At 34.2% G+C, this 21844-nt stretch overlaps 1 protein-coding gene across 1 annotated transcript in view; it reads right to left on the bottom strand.

Moving 5' to 3' along the window:
- LOC143228769 (scavenger receptor class B member 1-like) overlaps positions 1–21844 on the bottom strand; it is a 36892-nt gene that overhangs the window by 10944 nt on the left and 4104 nt on the right. The window contains 9 exon segments of the mRNA XM_076460104.1: positions 267–439; positions 1460–1529; positions 4400–4446; positions 6143–6234; positions 7495–7701; positions 9167–9308; positions 10344–10360; positions 10362–10505; positions 17211–17302. Of these exon segments, the coding sequence (XP_076316219.1) occupies positions 267–439; positions 1460–1529; positions 4400–4446; positions 6143–6234; positions 7495–7701; positions 9167–9308; positions 10344–10360; positions 10362–10505; positions 17211–17302 (984 nt within the window).

Here is a 21844-nt window from a genome sequence, read left to right as displayed (position 1 = left end):
CACCATCATGACCAGGTGTTTTGCATTCCCACAAGCTAGAGAAACTTGGGAAGCTTGACAATATAAAGAACTTTCTATTTAACTAATGTATATTTTACAAAAGTCCACATGTGCCATGAATTATTGGATTTAGTATGAAAAGCCTTTACTAAAGTTTGATAAAACAAACATGTACACCAGGTATACCTGCACAATTTGCACTGGATTAAGAAACAAGATGAAAAGTTACATTAGCTGTGAGAATTTGTCCCTAGTTTAGATATTACCATATCTACATGGACTCATGTCCATAACACCAGATGGAAGATGTCTTCTTGTGGCGAAACATCTGTTTTCAGGGTTATCTGTGCCGTTAGCAAGCACAGAGGTCTTGGCGGTGAAACGGCGACTTGTCATGCCAAAGTTCTTAATTTCCTCCTTGTATTCCAGTTTCCAGCTTCTGTAACACGCAATCAGAGTTTGAAAACTAAAACACGTGAAACGTGACACTTACACAACAATTTCTATTCTATAATCCACAACACGGTCAACTTGTGAATGACAAATGTGCAGTACCAACTGTGAATCTTTTCGTGTCTAGATTCTTCAGTTGGGACTAAACAAAGTTTTGTGTTCAAACAAAGGATACAACACTTTTCACAATATAAAAGTTGCATATGAAGTACCTTACTGGGAGAGAATACTGAGTTCACTTTTCAAAGATGGACGACACTGACGAACCATAATAACTATATATAAAATTATTAAATTACAGCAAACTAAGTTCTAATTTCTGATAGGAGGTAATATCACACACCTACCCACGACACTTAAGATTCTGGTGATTGGCTACGTATCACTATAAAGGTTAGTGACCTATCACCAACGTCTAAATATCAATTAGTTTTTATCCTACATCTGGGCTTCGTGTCACCTTCAAGGACTATTTGTGGTTGTAGTGGCAAGGATTCCCAAGTCAATTTCATACAGAGGACTAAATGCTGCTAACACTACAGAAACAGTCCTTTACAGGACTTCCTGAAAATGGAAGCAGCTTAACAGATAAAAAATAGGACAGAATCTAATAAGTAATTGGTATCTGAACAATACATAATTAGACTTGGGTGGAAATATTAGGCTTCAGGAACATTTCCAAGTTCTCCCAAATAAAAAGACATGATTCATATTACACAACAATTGTACCTATGCATGTATCTGTATACACACACAAGCCTATGATAGTATATCACTAATGGAGTTTGCATCTTTTCAAATGGAACATGTAAACATGGCTATGTTTTGTAGTTAATTTATCAGAAAAAATCATTAAAATAACAAACTGGTGGAGATAATTTGTACATTAACAGTAGTCATGGAAACAATATGATGAGATAAACATGTTATTTGCCATAGAAAACAATCAGATTATAAGGTAGATTATAGAAATGGTCATTTACTGAAGAAACTGTCTGTTTCTAACCTGCACAGATCTGGTTGGAATATGGTAACCATGCCTTGATTGTCTTTCAATGGAGGATCGAGTTCACCATCTGGAACAGACACACAAAGGATAGCAAAACTCAGAGTCTGCTTATAACAAGCAAAACAACTAATCTTTAATACTGACAAATTCAGTCCAAAAATAAAAGTTAGGCATTTTGAAAAGGTAAGAACTATTTGAACAAACAATACAATTGTGCAGAATTCTGCTAGTTAAAAAAGGTATACGTGCAACTCGGTAAGTACGTGTATCGAATATAATTTGTGTTTAAGAAGTTAGCATGCAAGATCACCTACAAAGTTATGTTTTCAAACAAGACCCAAAACTCGAGCACTTTCTAATAAGTTTAATAATGTACTTTTTCACGAGGATAAATGGGTGTGTTTCTTTATCCTTCCACATAAGAATAGTCAACTATTAAAAAATCACTTAGTTTTGGGCATAGTTTTAAAACATTATAAGCTATAATTTTACTTACACAACATCTAACTATATAACAAGTTTTGTTGACTACAATAACCTAATAAGACTGAAAATGGCTCTTGTACAGGAATCCAAGGTTTCTTCTTTCAAACAACAGTGTAGAATAAGATTGATTTTAAATGCCTAACTTTACATCCAGACAAAATCATTTTAACCATTTCAGCACTAAATAAAAATCCAGTACTGATGTCACAGAGCTGAATATCTTAATACATTTTCAATATGTATGAAAAAACAGCGACTTGCATATTTGACAAAGTTATAAAAGAAATACACAGAATACCATCATCAACATTTTACAGAATTAAACCAAAAGGACAAGGGGTCATTACTTCAACAACTGTCACAAATTGCACTGTGTTTGTGTGTTGGTTTTAGTTATTATTCATGCTGAAAGGGTTAGCTATCCTCCATTTAAGTCATGGTGACATTACACTGGACATTTCTGAATTTGTAATCGTACTAAATTAATAGCCTCTAAATCACATTATCTGAAACAGCTATAGAGCACAATAATCATTGACAATTTTTGAAACTAGGACAGATTTTCTTTTGGTAAATCTAGAGTGAAATTAAAACTATAAAATGTTGCATATTAACCTGTTATTGTTAAAGAGTAACCTGTAGTAGTGTACTTGTCACCATGCATTAGCTCACTTTGTTGTTAAGAGATGTAACAAACTATCACCTAGTGTTAAAACTAATAATCATTTACAATGCAAAAAAAAAAAAAAAAATACACACATGGCCTTTGTAGCCTAACCTCTAAGCTCACTATAGAACAAAGTTCACTGTTATATCCCTTATTGGCCTTGTCTGAAATTATTACTGTAACAGGTCTTGTAAGCCCAAATTAAAGTGATTATTTTAAGGTTATAATATAACCATATTAAAGATTCTTTGACAGATTGTTTTGGCAGAGTATTCATGATGAAACTTTGTAGAATGGACGGTAACTGCCTGTTGTGTAGAGGACAACGTTTCGAAAGGTACAAAACTTAATAAATTATCACCTTCACATGCATAAATTACTAAAAGTAATATGAATATTAAGAGCTTGAGAAAATCTGCAGAACAAAGAAATGGAGACCAATGACAGATACAACAACCATCCCTCAAGTGGTACGTGTTTATGGTTTCACTAGCTTGTGATACTCGGAAGCTATAGTCAAAGTCAGTCAAAGTTTGTTCCTAACAACACCAATTTAAAATAAATTCATCATTTTCAAACAATACAAGTTATAAATGACTTAATTTGTCCTCATAAAAACCATGAAAATGTGTTAGATTCAAAGGAAAAAATAAAAACATGAAGCGAGTTCATTATGGCCAAACTTATAAACCAATATCTCTTACCAATTTGAAAGTATCAGACAAGAGTTTAATACATGGAAGACAGTTTGTACATTCTTTATGCCATTTCATCTAAGTAAGTCAGATTTAATGGCTATAAAACTGTATCTCAGGACGGTTGGTATGGGTATTAACTGTCTTACCATCTTAGATTGTCTTCAAGTTGAATGAAATGTTGTTCTCTGCTTTATTTTAGTATAATTAATTACTGGATATACAACAAGTTTATGTCTACATCCAACTGATAGTCTTCTCACAACTGTAATAGGTCTAGGCTTATTACACTAAACTTATGCTATTAAATCAACTCCTAACATAAGCTACCAACTGTTGGAGATTCTTTAACCGTTATCAAATGAAATATTAGAATTAGAGAAAACTGATGAAGCAAAGTAATTTAGACAATAAATCTTTCTTCAAAAACTTTACAACTACTGATTATTTGTTGAAACTTTGTAGAATGGACGGCAACTGCCTGTTGTGGAGACACAAGTAATTATCTGATGAAAATGTTTAATCAGTCCATCCCATGTTGTACTTCTGCTAAAAATTACACTGCACTCAAATAAAAAGCTTTTGGAGATTTTATTATTTGTGCACCAAATTACTTAAAGTAATTCAAAATAACAATAATGGGAATGGAAACAGGTGATCAAAGTAACACCCTGTGCATCAGTGTGCTAAACATTAGCTCGGACTTTCCACTTTCTTCATATTTAGAAAACAAACAAAAAAACAATTGCTTACAACATACCTTTTAAGACTTCACTTGAATTATATATATATGATACAATATAAACTGAAGGTATAATGGTATAAATGTACAAATACCTTGTCACCTTGGACAACCTGTTACAAACAACACAAACTGTAAACTGTCATAAATATACAATTTGCCTTCTTGGATAACTGATAAAACCACTACAAAAGTCATAGGTACAGCAGTACAACCATATAAATACCTCACCATCTTGGATAATTAGTAAAAAGACAATTCAAACTGTAGATATGATGATATAACACATATATAGCACAGAGTAATTCTGATTAAACTGTACAACAGAATATGGAAATAAGGCTTACTTGTTCCTTCAATTTTATTGCAAGTTCCATTCCAATAATTCAAAGAGCTATAAAAAAAAAAAACAATGAAAAATTTAAGTTTATTTATATAGTAGTTTTTAAACACAGGAATAAATGGATAAAAAATAAATGACTGATACAATTAAGCAAGATCTCTTTCAAGCTGACTCATTTCAGGAAGGACATCTTTGTTTTTGTTTATTTTTGAGCTTCATGCAAAGCTACACGAGGGCTACATGTACCAACAGTCCCTAATTTAGCAGTGTAAGACTATAGATAAAGCAGCTAGTCATCACAACCTACTACCAGCTCTTGGGCTACTCTTTTACCAACAAACAGTGGGATTCACTACAACACCCACATGGCTGAAAGGGAGAGCATTTGGTGTGATGGTCATTAGAATCTGCAACTTTCAGATTTCGAGCCAAATGCCCTAATTGCCTAGCCATGTCAGGCATTTTGTTTCTGAAAGACTTGGAGGAAAGCAACCAGGAGTGTATACGGAAAACAAGAATAATAAAATAAATGCAGATGATAAAACAAACCTGAAGATTTACCTTCAGTGATTTTCATAATTACTGGGCTTTAAGCATGTTGTTTAATGAAAACAGCATGCAACCATTCATTAATAGTTCAACTTGAATGAGTGCAAAGTCACAACAAAAACAAACTATCTTTCAGAGACCTCACTACATCAACAGGTGATTCTAGTTGAGATTTGGCACACAGTGGAAATTAGGGGAAAAAAAATGAAAAAAGTGTTGGCTGAAAAACATAAAATTTAATATTTAGGAAGTTTTCAAATATATTAAAGGTTGGCAAAATAAGATGGAAATAAGGCCTTCCTTATTTTCTTAGCTTCTTACTTTAGAAAGAGCATTGAATTATTGGAAAGAGTTCATGGGAGGGGTACTACGACAATATCCGAGATGGAAAGAACAGGTTAGGATCTTTGGTCTTGTTTTCTCAGTAAATAGAGTTGTGGTATTTCAGACTGTTAGGGGAATTGTTTCATCTTTTCTATTGTATTTAATGTTAAAACTAGAGGACAAAATATGGCAGGGTAGGCATCATCTTTATGCTAAGAAAGCATTATATTTCTAACAGGCTAGTTGGCATTTAGATGTGAAGAATACAGTAAATTTGAGGTAGTTTAATGGAAATCTTGACAAATGATAAGGGTTGGCTTTGAGTTTTTTAGTGCTTACTTTAATTTAGTACAAAGGATGGTTTATACAGATCAATAGTTCTCTTGTCCTTTTAACATTTTATCTCTACAAGCCTACAAGTGTTTCTAATAGACTGAGAACAAGTAATAATAGCACCAAATGAACAACTTTTGTGAGGGAGGTACTCTAAATAAATTCTAGTATAAATCTAAAAAATTACTAAAGACTTTTCACAGCTATTCAATAAATAAGTACTCAGTTGTAAGACAATATACGTGTTTTCACTTTTTTCGTAAGTTCAAAAAATATCGCAACTTAAAATTTATAGACAATTTTTAGTTTAAGAACTTATTTCTTATATTCCAAATTACCCCCACAATACTAGTGTATTTATAAAAGACAATTATAATATGGAAGATTTTTCTATTAGTAAGCTACGTCGGTAATCAATTTTGTACATAAACTACCTACAATTCTGTTCTGAGAATCAGACTACTTGGTAGGATGTATGAAATGTTCGTAAAGGTTTAGACTGTGGAACCTACGGATAAAACAAAATTATGTTTCAATTTACCTTAATCCATTCCAGTTCTCTATGAGATTGAATTTGCTTATCTCATCCTTTCCTGTAAAAACTGTAAACACTCCATCATCAGAGTTATTCCTCTAAAGATAACAAAGAAAAAACATTCACAACTGTGATAGCAATAACTATTAAATTTTGTGCATGTCTTTTAATTAAGGTTTAACACACCTATAAAAGATATGTCCACAAGTTCAATATGCAACCAAAGAGAAGTGGCTTTACGGATGAAATGAGATTCAATTTAAAATATTTACGGAAGTTGATTCCTAGTTTGGCCTTCAATAATATTGAAAATTATCAAGCCACAACAACTGTTTAGTTATTTTTGATAATAAATATCTAACCCAAGCTAGCTTTACAACTCGGGTAGCAATGCTTCAATTCAAAAGTATATAAAAATTTAAGATTTTGGAACTGTAATGAGTGAAAGCGATCGATACCTAAAGTCACACGAAAAACAGCAACCAGTTGGACTCGTAGTCTTCTACAAAATTCATTTAAAAAAAAAAATTGAGGACTATTTAAAGGTTTCCCATTAACTTCCCTAATCTTCACAGAAAATATCACAAAATTTTCTGATCAAAACTTGTATATTCAGTTTTGGATATATAGATATACAGTAAGATGATTCTATGTTATGGGGTGACAAATCTCCACGTTCACATTAGCAAATGCTACCATAGTGTAAGTTGTGCATTTCAAAATACTTGGATTTTCAAGAAGACCCTACCATTAAAGTGACAAATGGACCAGATGTAACACCTTTCACGTATGTATAAAAAAAAAACTAAATTTATATTCTAAGTTCTGTAGTTCATCTCTGTAACGTAAAAATATTTATTTTACAAGAGCAGCTGTCTAGTTTCATTTGATTTGTAAAAACTATGTTTACATATATAGTTATGACAATATAAAACCTAATATACAAAATTCTAACACATTTTGTTAATGAATCAAAATATTCCCAATAAAGGCTTAGCAAAGTTTAAGTGCTTTCAAACAGCAGTAACCAGGTAACCACAAAGAAAACCAGTTTTGTTCAATTTGAACACAATTTAAAAACTTCTTTTTATGTATATGTACATTTCTTCTTTTGTAAAGTTTTTATGATTCAAGATTTCTTAGTGTAAGACAGCAGAAATACAAAAACAAATACAATTTAATACAAAGGATTTAAAGATATTTGAATTTACAGACTTATATTTCGAAACTAAGTTACCTAAAGTAACAGAACGTGACTATAAACCAAATTTATAGTGTTCTCTACATTTACTTTTAATAATAACAGCTTATTTTAGTTATTAATATCTCAATTTAAAACATATACAGTAAAAACTTACCCCATACAGCCACCCAAAATATCCATTAGTTTTGGGTATATCTGGGTTAATCAATGGAGCAATTACTGTTAAGTAATCAGAGTAGCCTTCATAGGTTAGTTGGCGAACTGATCTTTGGATGAAAACAGTCTCTTTTAACAGAAAGAAAAGAATAGAGGCAGAAACTTTTTCCAGTGAATTGGCATTACGTAACCATGCTGCTGCTGCCTTTATTAACAAAATTCAATAAAATATTTACTTCAGTAACCTTCCATCAAAATTCATTATAATGAAATAACATTTTACAAAGATGTACTTTAATATACGAGCTTTCATGTACTAAGTTACAATAACCTCTTCCTTCATTTCTGAAGTGAAGATTTCACTGCTCTAAACCTTAATTCAATAACAAAGAAATAGTTATAACAATGTTTAGGTACAACAAGGAACCTGTTGGTCCATCTCAACTGTCCCATCCTCTAACCCAAACTAAAACTGTTGAAAACAATTAAAGCCTTATCATTCATATATCTATCAAGCTTTCTTTTAAACCCACTCAAATTTACTGTCTTCACAACATCTGAAGGGCTGTTCCATCAGCCAACCACCCTATTTGAAAAATAAAATAGTCTTAACTGAAGACGGCTTCTACCTTGCCCAAGTTTACGTTTGTGTCCCCTGGTTCTATAATTCTCACTGTTTATATGTAAAAAATATTGATTCATCAACAATATTAATTCATTTTACAATCTTAGACATTTCAAATCAGAATAATTTTTTTTCTCCAAGAGAAAACAGTTTTAAGTATCTTAATATCTCTTCATACAACAATGCCCTCTATCCCAGGTACCATTCCAGTTACCCTCTTTCAAACCATTTCTAACAACTTAATGTCTTTCTTAAGGTAAAAAGCCTGAGACGGTACACAATATTCCAAAGCACTGACCTATACAATTAAGTTATAACCTCTTAAGAATTGTTTTCAAAATGTTTATAAATACATCCTAAAGTCCTATTTTTCCAACCACTAGTAAGAGCACACTGCTTGAATGGCTTAAGAGATTGATTAATTATTATACCAAAATTATACTTACAATTCAAATTATGATAATCGATATGCATTATGTTGTATTTATTATAATTAAAACCCAGCTACCATTTATTTGTTCAACTCAATAAATGATACAAATCCTTTTATAAAGTTGCAGTATCCTCTCACAGTCATCAACACCTTAATATCATCACAATATTTATGTAATTTATTGACAATTCCTTTATGCATGTTAATGATACAAATAAAAAAAACAAACAAAGGTCCCGAGGTACACCACCTGTAACATTAATCCAGTTTCACTGAACTCCATTTATAACAACCATCTGCTTTCTTTTATCCAGCCATTCCTCTATCCAGTTAGTGGACTTGTTCTTAAGACTATAGAGAATGTATATATATGATCCTACAAAGATGTTTACCGTAGTGCAAAGTTTAAAATGTAAAAGTAACAAATAAATTAGTTTAAAGAACATGAAAAAAAACTCTTCCAAATTCTTTATTATTATTGAAGAGTAGAAATATATAGGTGATCAATCTTTGCTGACATTTACAACAAAAAAGGGAGGGTTCTTAAGATTTGTTATGGAACCCTTCAGGCACCCTTAAAATCTCTAAGAGACAGAAGGACATTATACTCACTAATACTGGAAAGTTTATAGTTGTGATCAAATCATCGTCACTTCCCACAGAAAGTTCAGGTACAAAAACATACTTTTTATTTTCCCTGTATGTCACAGTGTTGTTATGGTGCCAGGTGATATTCTTTTTAACCCACCAGCACCTAATGTGAAATATTAGTTAACGCTATTTATTATTACCAGTATAATAAAGTGTAAAACATAATCAGTTTTAAAACTAACTCTAGAACTAATAATATTAAATGTTATTTGGATAATAAAATAGAGATACATCTTTTAGATATAAAATATTCTAAACTTCATGAAAATATAAAACCAGTCTGCTAATGATTCAATATACAACTTAACCTACTCAAAATATAATTGTTTTGAAGATCATATCAGATTCATTACACAAAATTTTGGATTGTTTCATAAAGAGCAAATTTATATGATTTACAAGGGATGCAGCTGCTTTCAGTAAATGTTATTCTTTTCAAACTAGCCTAATTAGGCCTAATACTTAATAGCCATATACTCAACACACTACAAATGGCTGTTTGAGTGAGCAATTATAAATCATTTGTTGGGCAAGTTTCAGAAAAGTGAATATTTTCCAAACAAGAATATTTTTCTAGGAAACGTGTTGAGATTATGCTGATATAAACTGTAATGTTTTATTTATATATATTAAAAACGGTATCCTTTATCAAAAAAATTTCCCTTTTTAAACATTCTACATCTTTTGTAGTATATTTACAAATTACATCAATCAAGATATAATTAAACCATCACCTACAAACCTAGTGAATGTCGTGTTCTTGTTGTTAAAATAGTTTTATTTAACTCTGTGCTCTGTGATGAAGAAATGGTTGTTGAACATACCACACCTATTTTTCTAATTGTTTGAATCATGTGGGGGAGAGGCACACGTGCACATGTGTGTATACACATGCTGAGTCCATTATAGTAAGACATGGCTTTGATTTAGATTAACAATGGAAATGTGATTAGTTATATATAAAACAAAAATTGGTTCAATAATTTAGTTTAAAATAACCAGAATTAACCGGTTTAAAATAAACCAGATTACGACAAACACGCATACAATGAAAATTTTTTAGAACGGACAAGTTCATGACAGCCACTAACTACTTTAGATAAATGTTTAAGCCAAGTTGCTAAAACAACAAAAATACCTGTAAGTATAAGGACCGAAGCTCTTGAAGTTTGGGTTTTATACCCTTCTGAAGAAAGTCATCTGGATTAGTCATATTAAAGAAATACACTCTCTGATGGATTGGAATTGGAATGCTCTTCCACATCTCATATGATATTGACCCATTTTTAAGAGGTAGATTCTGAAAGGAAGAATGAAATTAGTTACTTAGAACAATCATTAATTATTATATTTAATTGCCACAACTGTTAAATACATTGCACAGCGACAAATAAAGATGTTGTGATGAAAGATCTGGACACAGTTGATCCTGAAGGTTGGAGACAGTTTGTCTTACTTTAAAATTAAATAGTGCTGTTTCAAGAAAAAATTTATATAATGGAGCTTGCAGTGTGTGTGTGTCTACAACTTGGATCTTGGGAATTACCACACTAATCATTACTGGGTAAAATATTTACAACTAGCCGAGTAATGAATAAAACAAGCGAAATTTCCACAAAGACGATATGTTTCAGATTTAACCAATACAAATTATAAATAAAAAAGGAACAAGTTTCAAATCATACTATAATGGAACTCTTGTTTGAATGATACTGGAAAAAAAATAATTTTTTTTTTGTTTATTTTTAAATTATGCAATGTGCAACCCACAACTTTGCAAACTTTTTTATCCTCAATGCATGTAGATTTGCAATAGTGGTCACAATTTTCCCATTTTACCTCAATTTCCTGTCATGGAGAACTTCATTTTTCCCCATTCTCAGGGTGCAGATTTGATATCACAAACATGCCACATGCAGATCTAATGCACTGGTACCATCTGTACAAGTATAATATTACCGTCTGTGGTATGTCCACAGATATTTATCAAGATTGGTATGGGTTCATTAGGCCAACTGGTAAGTACATACAGATTTTCAGTTTTGCATTTTGCTGCATTTATGAGTGTTTTTGCAGTTTGTTTTTTTTAATCACTACTTTGACCCTATTGATTTGGCATGAAGGTTTGTTGGGTCCATGAGGAGAGAGACTTAAATTTATGGTTTCACATTGTGTTTTTATGTTTTTATGGGTGTTTTTCAAAAATTATATATAAAGAAAACTTTTCATGTCCTAAAATAACCTTTCATTAATCACAAATTTACACAGCTTCCGTCCAGGGTACGGATACCCCAGCTAGTATAAAACAAATTTACAAAGTTTTCGTTTTCTTTAATGAAAATCTGATGAGTATTGCAACAGAAAAGTTAATTTTCAATGATACAAAGAAATACTTCAATAAAACCTACCCTATGATGTAACGTTGTCATGACAGCTCATTTTTAAACTGAATTTCAATCAAATTCTTTTTCTCATGGATGGTGAACATTATTGAATGTTAAGTACAAGTTCGTTATTGTAGAATTGTCAGACCCAATAGGAACTAGCAGTTATCCTTCCTCGGAAGGTGTGCATTTCTACTAGTGTTGTATAAGGGCAGGAGACTGGTAACAAAACATATCTTGATCAATCATCTTTTCATTAAAAAAGATATACACTACTATATCTAAGACATTTTTCTTTTTGTGATTATTTAAACTGATTGAAATGAGCATTAGGTACTTCTAGAAAATAGTTACCAAAGCAACTGCCTCATGAAAAACAAACATACGTTTTTATCTTACAAAGTATAAAAGACCAAATAAAAAAACAATAAAACAGTTTATAATGTAACTCACGTGATGTTAGTTATGCAATGTTATTGTTGTGATAAATGATAAAGTATAAACAATTAACATAATGCATCTTTTAGGTGTTAAAAAACAAAACTCGCATCATTACTCTAAACAGAGTTTAAGTTCCCATTTTTGTTTTTTCTTATCACATTTCATGAAGTCATAATTTTCCTATATGAAAATGTATTCATGATGGGTACCAACCTTTCCTTACAAGTGCTACCCTCTATATGCAAAATTTTCTTCCTGCATGCCACAAGCCTTCTGCTCTTCCCCAACTGGAATCAAATTATTGCAACATGTCTTTCATGCAAATCATTATGTATTACTCCTCCACCAACAGGAGCATGACAAACTTATAAGACTCCCTCTGTACGTCTCTAATAAAGCATCACTTTCAAAGTTTGGCAAAAGACGAAGGCATCAGAGGAAAGTGGAAAGCAGGTAAGTACCTTTCGGAAATACGTTTTCAGTATAGGAAATTTATAACTTCTGATACAATACTTACCTCCTTTCACAAGATCATTTGGAATCTCACACTGATGAGCAGATGGGATTGGTGCAAGGGAATGACAGAATAACACCCGAAAGCTTTCAAAGGATACACCTGTAAATGAGAGTCAGACCTGAAGAGCCAATGAGGAGAGTCACACCACTTTTGAACAAGGTACACTCTTCATCCATCCACACAATGTGGAAGAGATAAGGATGGAAAATAGAGAAGTACATCTAACTGGGAGAGAACAATGACAGGATAGTGATCATAACCATGTGACTTAATCTCACAGTGGGTAAATTAATGAATCCAACCTGAGGTTTGGAGTGGCTAAGGATTCAAAGACTGCACTTGGTAAGTCAGTTACATCCAATACCTATGCACTGCTGGGAACTGACATCCATGTGGAGGTAGGATGAGAGTCGTATCATTTTCACCTCAAGTTCAAGAGACCAGAGGGAATCAATAACCATTTTGAATCCTGAGCATGACACATGTTAACTTTGATACATTAATCTAGGGAACTGACATCTGGTATCGAAAAAATGTCTATACACATTTAGAATATACACTGATTAAAACCATCCAAAATGCAATAACATGTCATACTTGATATACAATGAGAGATAGCAAAAAAGAAGACAACCAGAGCAATCCCCTTACCACTACTGTGACACACAACACAGAAATAGTATAGTTGAGGGAAGAATATAGACTACCATAAACATGTGTGAGGACTTATGTTGACAGATTCTACTAAGTTCAAAACCCAGCCACAGAATAAACGACTTAGACAAAAGGATAGGATAAGGGCTTTCAATCAAATAGATGAAATTTAATTTGATGTTTAACTCTGTGATTTTATAACTCGTACTGGGAGGACATCACATCATCTACACCCACAGAACACCATTGTCCTACTCTGCACTGTGTGTTTATAGCAATCTCTGTATGGATCCCATTCAGAATAATGCCTCCACAGTCAACCACCCAGCAGCTTGAAACTGGAAAGTGGTAAAGACTCCAAAGGAATGTCATCACCTGAGACAGTGCAATGGGTGACCATAAAACCCTATTTTGGAAAATATACCATGCTAAGTTATTCAATACAAGGCACAGATTGACTTATCCCTTTATGATTTGTTGCTGCAGTTCATAGGTAGTATGGTCCAGAATGGGCAAGCTTATAAAGCAGGTACGTTGCAAGATTATTAGTCTCCAAGTGATTTTGTGAAACTATGGAAGTGCGAGTTAATATGGACATGAAGCACAGATTTCTATTTGAAGAAGACCTTTTGAAACAAAATTTGTCACACAGCAGGATCCATATGAATTATAAATGAAGTAAGGGTCCCGAAAGAAAAACAAGAATACAAATTTACCCAGTCAAAGTTGCACTGAAGTTTGAAGAATGGCTACAGGTGGAAGTGAAAAAACCCAAGCCCCCAATGGCTCAGCGGTATGTCTGTGGACTTACAACACTAAAATCCGGGTTTCAATACCAGTGGTGGGCAGAGCACAAATAGCCCATTGTGTAGCTTTGTGCTTAATTCAAAACAACAAAACCCAATGAAAAAGAAACAGCAATATGGTATAAATAACAGGAGATGAACATATTGGGTATAATCCAAATGCTTGCCTGTAAAATTTCCTCCAATGGCTGATGAAGATGAGAAGTGAAGGAAAAGGTGAAGTGTTGACTCTGATGAGAAGATATTCTGAATAACTTTCAGGGGTAAGAAGAGTAAGGGTAATAAATTGATTGAACCAAATGTTGAACCCAACTGGCAAGTGTAGATGTCATGAACAGACTAGAACTGCTAAGAAATAATGAGTGAGGAATGGGTACCATAAAATGAAGTCATGTGATAAATATAACACTAACAGTACAGATTGGACATAGAAGTCTATCCAGATTTGGAAGGGGTACAGAGGAGAAATAGATGAAAAGAAGGAGTTGCCCTTATTAGGTGTCAAGGTTTTTGGGAGGAAATAATGGTCCAGATGAAGGTGAAGATAGACAGGTTGGTTAAGCATATGTGAAAGGTTAATGACAAATAAATTAATGATGTCTTCAGGCTAAGAGGAAAAAGAAACATTTTAAAGGAAAGATTAAAAGTAGAAAATGAGGAAATAGTTTCACATGGAGGTAAAGTGAAGGAATGGTGGAACACAAAGATGCCAGTTTGGTAGACTAGGGCATCTGGGGGAAACAATATATTTAAGAGAAATACATTAACATAGTAAGGTGTGTATTTTCTTATAGCAAAGAAATATTAGGCTATCTGCTGTGTCCACCAATGGGAATCAAACCAATAATTTTAGTGTTGTAAGTCTAAAGACTTACTACTGTCCCAACTGAGGACAACATGCTAAAGAACAAAGGAAGCAAACATATGACAATCACACTAAAAATGAAAAGGTATTGGATAAGTGAGCCCAATAGCCCAAAGACCTCTTGGTTGAAAAGACACAAGAAACTCAGCCACACAAGACACAGTAGGCTGGTCAACAGGGAATTCCAAAGTTTCAGACCCACTGTGGAACACCAATTTGCACTGATAATCCTCCACTGAAAAAGGACATATGGAACAAGCCAAATGAAAAGCCACTCAACAGAGAAATATGATCTTGATAACGACTGAATGAAAGCTACATGTAAAGATGAAGGACATGAATGGATGGATGATGGATATAGAACTGATGACTGAGGTTAAAGAGGCAAGAGAGACAAGGGAAGGGGAACTGGAGAGAAAAGTTGAAATTGCAATTGTGGAAATCATTGACTGAGCTAGCCAATAAGAACTCAACAAAGAGTGGTATGGATGAGAGAGACCACCCAATGAAGTAATTGGATAGGAGCATAAACACAAGAATTTCTGAGACCAATTCTAGATCAATGCACTGATAGCCAGAGCCCAAGGAAAAGATGCTGGAGACCAAAAGAGGAGAACTTTGTGATTTGGAACTATTGCAAATGCATCAAAATAGGGAAAACCCCACAGAGAGCAGAGCCACCAGAATACAAGGGGATATGAAGACTACTCTGTCTGACATTTCTTTTAAATCAGGGCAAGAAAGATGATCCACTACTAGGTTGAAAGCACTCAGAATCTGACACACAATGAGATAAAAGTATGGGTACACAACACAGAAAATCCAGTGTTCAAAAGCAGCGAGATCTTGACCAGATACCTTATCTGTGATTAACATGTGCTATCAACACAGAGTTCTCAGAATGAATCTCTGCTAAACAATGTCTGGAAAAAGGAAAAAAGTGATTCAAAGACCAACGGACAAATGTCCTGAAGCCTCTTAGCCATGAAAGGATGCATCTATGAACAGATGTTAATCCAGAAGAGGAGAAGGAATGGAAAGCCTGCTGATATATTAGCCTTGTCCAACCACCAAAGCAGAACATTAATCAGGGTATAAGGAAGGGTAAAATGAGCTATCAAGAAATCCTGCTCAAGGCTCCATTAATCTTGAAGAGCCCACTTAAGGAGAACCAGTGATGTCACTGAAAACTGCATTCCTAAAAGTGATAAAACCTCACAAACAGAAAGTGAGGGAGCTAAAAGGGAAACTGAAAAGTCTAGGGAATAAAGTCACAGAGGAAAAGGTTAAACCCAACTGAGATGAACATTGAAGAAAACATCTAAAATGGACAAGATACTGGGCAGGATGGAGGAAGGATTTCTCTACTTTGATTAATCAGCCCATCCAAGCAGCCACTTGGAGTTGACAAGAATGGCTAGCTAACTCCATTTCAGTTTGAGCCAGAAGCAGCCAGTAATCCATAGAATGGTGGAATTGCAGCTCCAAAACATGAAGATGGTGAGCAACAGGTTGGGTACAAAATTTATATACCACCCTGTAATGGATGAACCCAAGATATAGATGAGACAATGTTGAGATAGGAATGCATAGATAAGTACTGGTGACATCCATCTGGTGAAACACAAGTCTGGAGAAACTACCCACTGTAAGGTGAAAAGTGACTCCATGGTAAAATGGAGCAGTTGAATGAATTCATAGAGGAGGGACAAATTAATGTCTGGCCTCTACTCTGTAGTTTTCTTAACAGCAACAAAGAGCCTGGAATAGAAACCTGGTGAAATATGTAGAACAGGTTTGATAGCCTGCTGAGATAGATCCTGAAATGCCTTTGACAGATGCTGGCTGGTATTGGATCCCAAAGCAGAGGGAATGAAATGGGATTACATATTCTTTCCAAAAAACTTAAAGAACTTCATGGCCCTTGACAAAAGGACACCATTGATGAAGAAAATTGGCAAAGAAGTCACCAATACTGCTGACACATATGCAAAGCCAGAGATGAAAATGACAAACAAGTCAATGCGTAAGAAGGAAGAGAGGATGTCACCAGACAACACATCAGGATTTCAGTGGAGAGCTTCAGAGAGGAGATAGATGGTAGAGAGATACTGTAAAAGAGTTGAGAGGGTAAGACAAAGGAGGGAAAATGGAAATGGATCAGAGTTACCTTCAGTTGGGTTCCTCCTCTTTACCTGCCAATACTTACCATTATATAACACATACAAGTTCAATTTGAATCAAGTAGTTTTCTTACTTTTTACAAAAACAGTATTTGAATTATTAACATTATATTCTTCATTGGTTATGACTGTATCGACAGTAATAAATATCTTACCTTGTATAACAAATACCTGAATAAGACTGGGAAAGAAAACAGCAGGGCGAGACCAAATACCAAAACTGCAAGCCCTATAGCACCAGTTACCACTGTATATAAAAAAAAAAAAGTTGTAAACAGGGCTTTTTATTTAAAAAAAAACTGTTTACAAGTTTTCCAAGATAACTTGAAATCAACAATAAGAATGACAAGCTAACCACACATCCTTTTATTTCTATAAGCACGTTGAATTTTTTATTTCTATAAACTTGGTTATGTTTTACAACATGGGACCTACTGGTTTATCTTAGCTGTCTCCTGCTGTAAACTAAACAAACTATTGGTTATGTTTTACAACATGGGACCTACTGGTTTATCTTAGCTGTCTCCTGCTGTAAACTAAACAAACTATTGGTTGTTTTACAACATGGGACCTACTGGTTTATCTTAGCTGTCTCCTGCTGTAAACTAAACAAACTATTGGTTGTTTTACAACATGGGACCTACTGGTTTATCTTAGCTGTCTCCTGCTGTAAACTAAACAAACTATTGGTTATGTTTTACAACATGGGACCTACTGGTTTATCTTAGCTGTCTCCTGCTGTAAACTAAACAAACTATTGGTTGTTTTACAACATGGGACCTACTGGTTTATCTTAGCTGTCTCCTGCTGTAAACTAAACAAACTATTGGTTATGTTTTACAACATGGGACCTACTGGTTTATCTTAGCTGTCTCCTGCTGTAAACTAAACAAACTATTGGTTATGTTTTACAACATGGGACCTACTGGTTTATCTTAGCTGTCTCCTGCTGTAAACTAAACAAACTATTGGTTGTTTTACAACATGGGACCTACTGGTTTATCTTAGCTGTCTCCTGCTGTAAACTAAACAAACTATTGGTTATGTTTTACAACATGGGACCTACTGGTTTATCTTAGCTGTCTCCTGCTGTAAACTAAACAAACTATTGGTTGTGTTTTACAACATGGGACCTACTGGTTTATCTTAGCTGTCTCCTGCTGTAAACTAAACAAACTATTGGTTATGTTTTACAACATGGGACCTACTGGTTTATCTTAGCTGTCTCCTGCTGTAAACTAAACAAACTATTGGTTATGTTTTACAACATGGGACCTACTGGTTTATCTTAGCTGTCTCCTGCTGTAAACTAAACAAACTATTGGTTATGTTTTACAACATGGGACCTACTGGTTTATCTTAGCTGTCTCCTGCTGTAAACTAAACAAACTATTGGTTATGTTTTACAACATGGGACCTACTGGTTTATCTTAGCTGTCTCCTGCTGTAAACTAAACAAACTATTGGTTATGTTTTACAACATGGGACCTACTGGTTTATCTTAGCTGTCTCCTGCTGTAAACTAAACAAACTATTGGTTATGTTTTACAACATGGGACCTACTGGTTTATCTTAGCTGTCTCCTGCTGTAAACTAAACAAACTATTGGTTATGTTTTACAACATGGGACCTACTGGTTTATCTTAGCTGTCTCCTGCTGTAAACTAAACAAACTATTGGTTGTTTTACAACATGGGACCTACTGGTTTATCTTAGCTGTCTCCTGCTGTAAACTAAACAAACTATTGGTTATGTTTTACAACATGGGACCTACTGGTTTATCTTAGCTGTCTCCTGCTGTAAACTAAACAAACTATTGGTTGTTTTTTACAACATGGGACCTACTGGTTTATCTTAGCTGTCTCCTGCTGTAAACTAAACAAACTATTGGTTATGTTTTACAACATGGGACCTACTGGTTTATCTTAGCTGTCTCCTGCTGTAAACTAAACAAACTATTGGTTATGTTTTACAACATGGGACCTACTGGTTTATCTTAGCTGTCTCCTGCTGTAAACTAAACAAACTATTGGTTATGTTTTACAACATGGGACCTACTGGTTTATCTTAGCTGTCTCCTGCTGTAAACTAAACAAACTATTGGTTATGTTTTACAACATGGGACCTACTGGTTTATCTTAGCTGTCTCCTGCTGTAAACTAAACAAACTATTGGTTATGTTTTACAACATGGGACCTACTGGTTTATCTTAGCTGTCTCCTGCTGTAAACTAAACAAACTATTGGTTATGTTTTACAACATGGGACCTACTGGTTTATCTTAGCTGTCTCCTGCTGTAAACTAAACAAACTATTGGTTGTTTTTACAACATGGGACCTACTGGTTTATCTTAGCTGTCTCCTGCTGTAAACTAAACAAACTATTGGTTATGTTTTACAACATGGGACCTACTGGTTTATCTTAGCTGTCTCCTGCTGTAAACTAAACAAACTATTGGTTATGTTTTACAACATGGGACCTACTGGTTTATCTTAGCTGTCTCCTGCTGTAAACTAAACAAACTATTGGTTATGTTTTACAACATGGGACCTACTGGTTTATCTTAGCTGTCTCCTGCTGTAAACTAAACAAACTATTGGTTATGTTTTACAACATGGGACCTACTGGTTTATCTTAGCTGTCTCCTGCTGTAAACTAAACAAACTATTGGTTATGTTTTACAACATGGGACCTACTGGTTTATCTTAGCTGTCTCCTGCTGTAAACTAAACAAACTATTGGTTATGTTTTACAACATGGGACCTACTGGTTTATCTTAGCTGTCTCCTGCTGTAAACTAAACAAACTATTGGTTGTTTTACAACATGGGACCTACTGGTTTATCTTAGCTGTCTCCTGCTGTAAACTAAACAAACTATTGGTTATGTTTTACAACATGGGACCTACTGGTTTATCTTAGCTGTCTCCTGCTGTAAACTAAACAAACTATTGGTTATGTTTTACAACATGGGACCTACTGGTTTATCTTAGCTGTCTCCTGCTGTAAACTAAACAAACTATTGGTTGTTTTACAACATGGGACCTACTGGTTTATCTTAGCTGTCTCCTGCTGTAAACTAAACAAACTATTGGTTATGTTTTACAACATGGGACCTACTGGTTTATCTTAGCTGTCTCCTGCTGTAAACTAAACAAACTATTGGTTGTTTTACAACATGGGACCTACTGGTTTATCTTAGCTGTCTCCTGCTGTAAACTAAACAAACTATTGGTTATGTTTTACAACATGGGACCTACTGGTTTATCTTAGCTGTCTCCTGCTGTAAACTAAACAAACTATTGGTTATGTTTTACAACATGGGACCTACTGGTTTATCTTAGCTGTCTCCTGCTGTAAACTAAACAAACTATTGGTTATGTTTTACAACATGGGACCTACTGGTTTATCTTAGCTGTCTCCTGCTGTAAACTAAACAAACTATTGGTTATGTTTTACAACATGGGACCTACTGGTTTATCTTAGCTGTCTCCTGCTGTAAACTAAACAAACTATTGGTTATGTTTTACAACATGGGACCTACTGGTTTACCTTAGCTGTCTCCTGCTGTAAACTAAACAAACTATTGGTTATGTTTTACAACATGGGACCTACTGGTTTATCTTAGCTGTCTCCTGCTGTAAACTAAACAAACTATTGGTTATGTTTTACAACATGGGACCTACTGGTTTATCTTAGCTGTCTCCTGCTGTAAACTAAACAAACTATTGGTTATGTTTTACAACATGGGACCTACTGGTTTACCTTAGCTGTCTCCTGCTGTAAACTAAACAAACTATTGGTTGTTTTACAACATGGGACCTACTGGTTTATCTTAGCTGTCTCCTGCTGTAAACTAAACAAACTATTGGTTGTTTTACAACATGGGACCTACTGGTTTATCTTAGCTGTCTCCTGCTGTAAACTAAACAAACTATTGGTTATGTTTTACAACATGGGACCTACTGGTTTATCTTAGCTGTCTCCTGCTGTAAACTAAACAAACTATTGGTTATGTTTTACAACATGGGACCTACTGGTTTATCTTAGCTGTCTCCTGCTGTAAACTAAACAAACTATTGGTTGTTTTACAACATGGGACCTACTGGTTTATCTTAGCTGTCTCCTGCTGTAAACTAAACAAACTATTGGTTATGTTTTACAACATGGGACCTACTGGTTTATCTTAGCTGTCTCCTGCTGTAAACTAAACAAACTATTGGTTATGTTTTACAACATGGGACCTACTGGTTTATCTTAGCTGTCTCCTGCTGTAAACTAAACAAACTATTGGTTATGTTTTACAACATGGGACCTACTGGTTTATCTTAGCTGTCTCCTGCTGTAAACTAAACAAACTGTAAAGAAATAAAATGTTAAAAAAATCTTAAAAAACAAGCCATCACTATTCATATAATTATCATAAACTCACTTAAATTTACTACCTCAACAACAGCCAAAGGCCAACCATCCTGTTAGAAAAATAAAACTATCTTAGTTGAAGATGCAAGGCACCATGTCAAAATTTATATTCAAGTTCCCTTAGTTCTATAACTCTCACTCTTTAGTGTAAAAGAGATCATGCAACAGCACTGCCAACTCCCATTACAATCTTAAACACGGCAACAAATCCTAACTCTTCTTTCTTCGAGAGATATTCCGAGAGATTTCAACCCTCCATCCTAGGCATCATTCTAGTAACCTTTCTCCTAACCCTTTTCAACAATTCAATGTCTTCCTTAGATAAAGAGTCCAAGACTGAACACAGTATTCCAAATGTGCCCCAACCAT

The sequence above is a fragment of the Tachypleus tridentatus genome, chromosome 10 (assembly GCF_004210375.1).
Source record: "Tachypleus tridentatus isolate NWPU-2018 chromosome 10, ASM421037v1, whole genome shotgun sequence".
Lineage (NCBI taxonomy): Eukaryota > Metazoa > Arthropoda > Merostomata > Xiphosura > Limulidae > Tachypleus > Tachypleus tridentatus.
The sequence above is the reverse complement of the archived record's forward strand: the minus strand, read 5'-3'. Positions and strand labels throughout refer to the sequence as shown.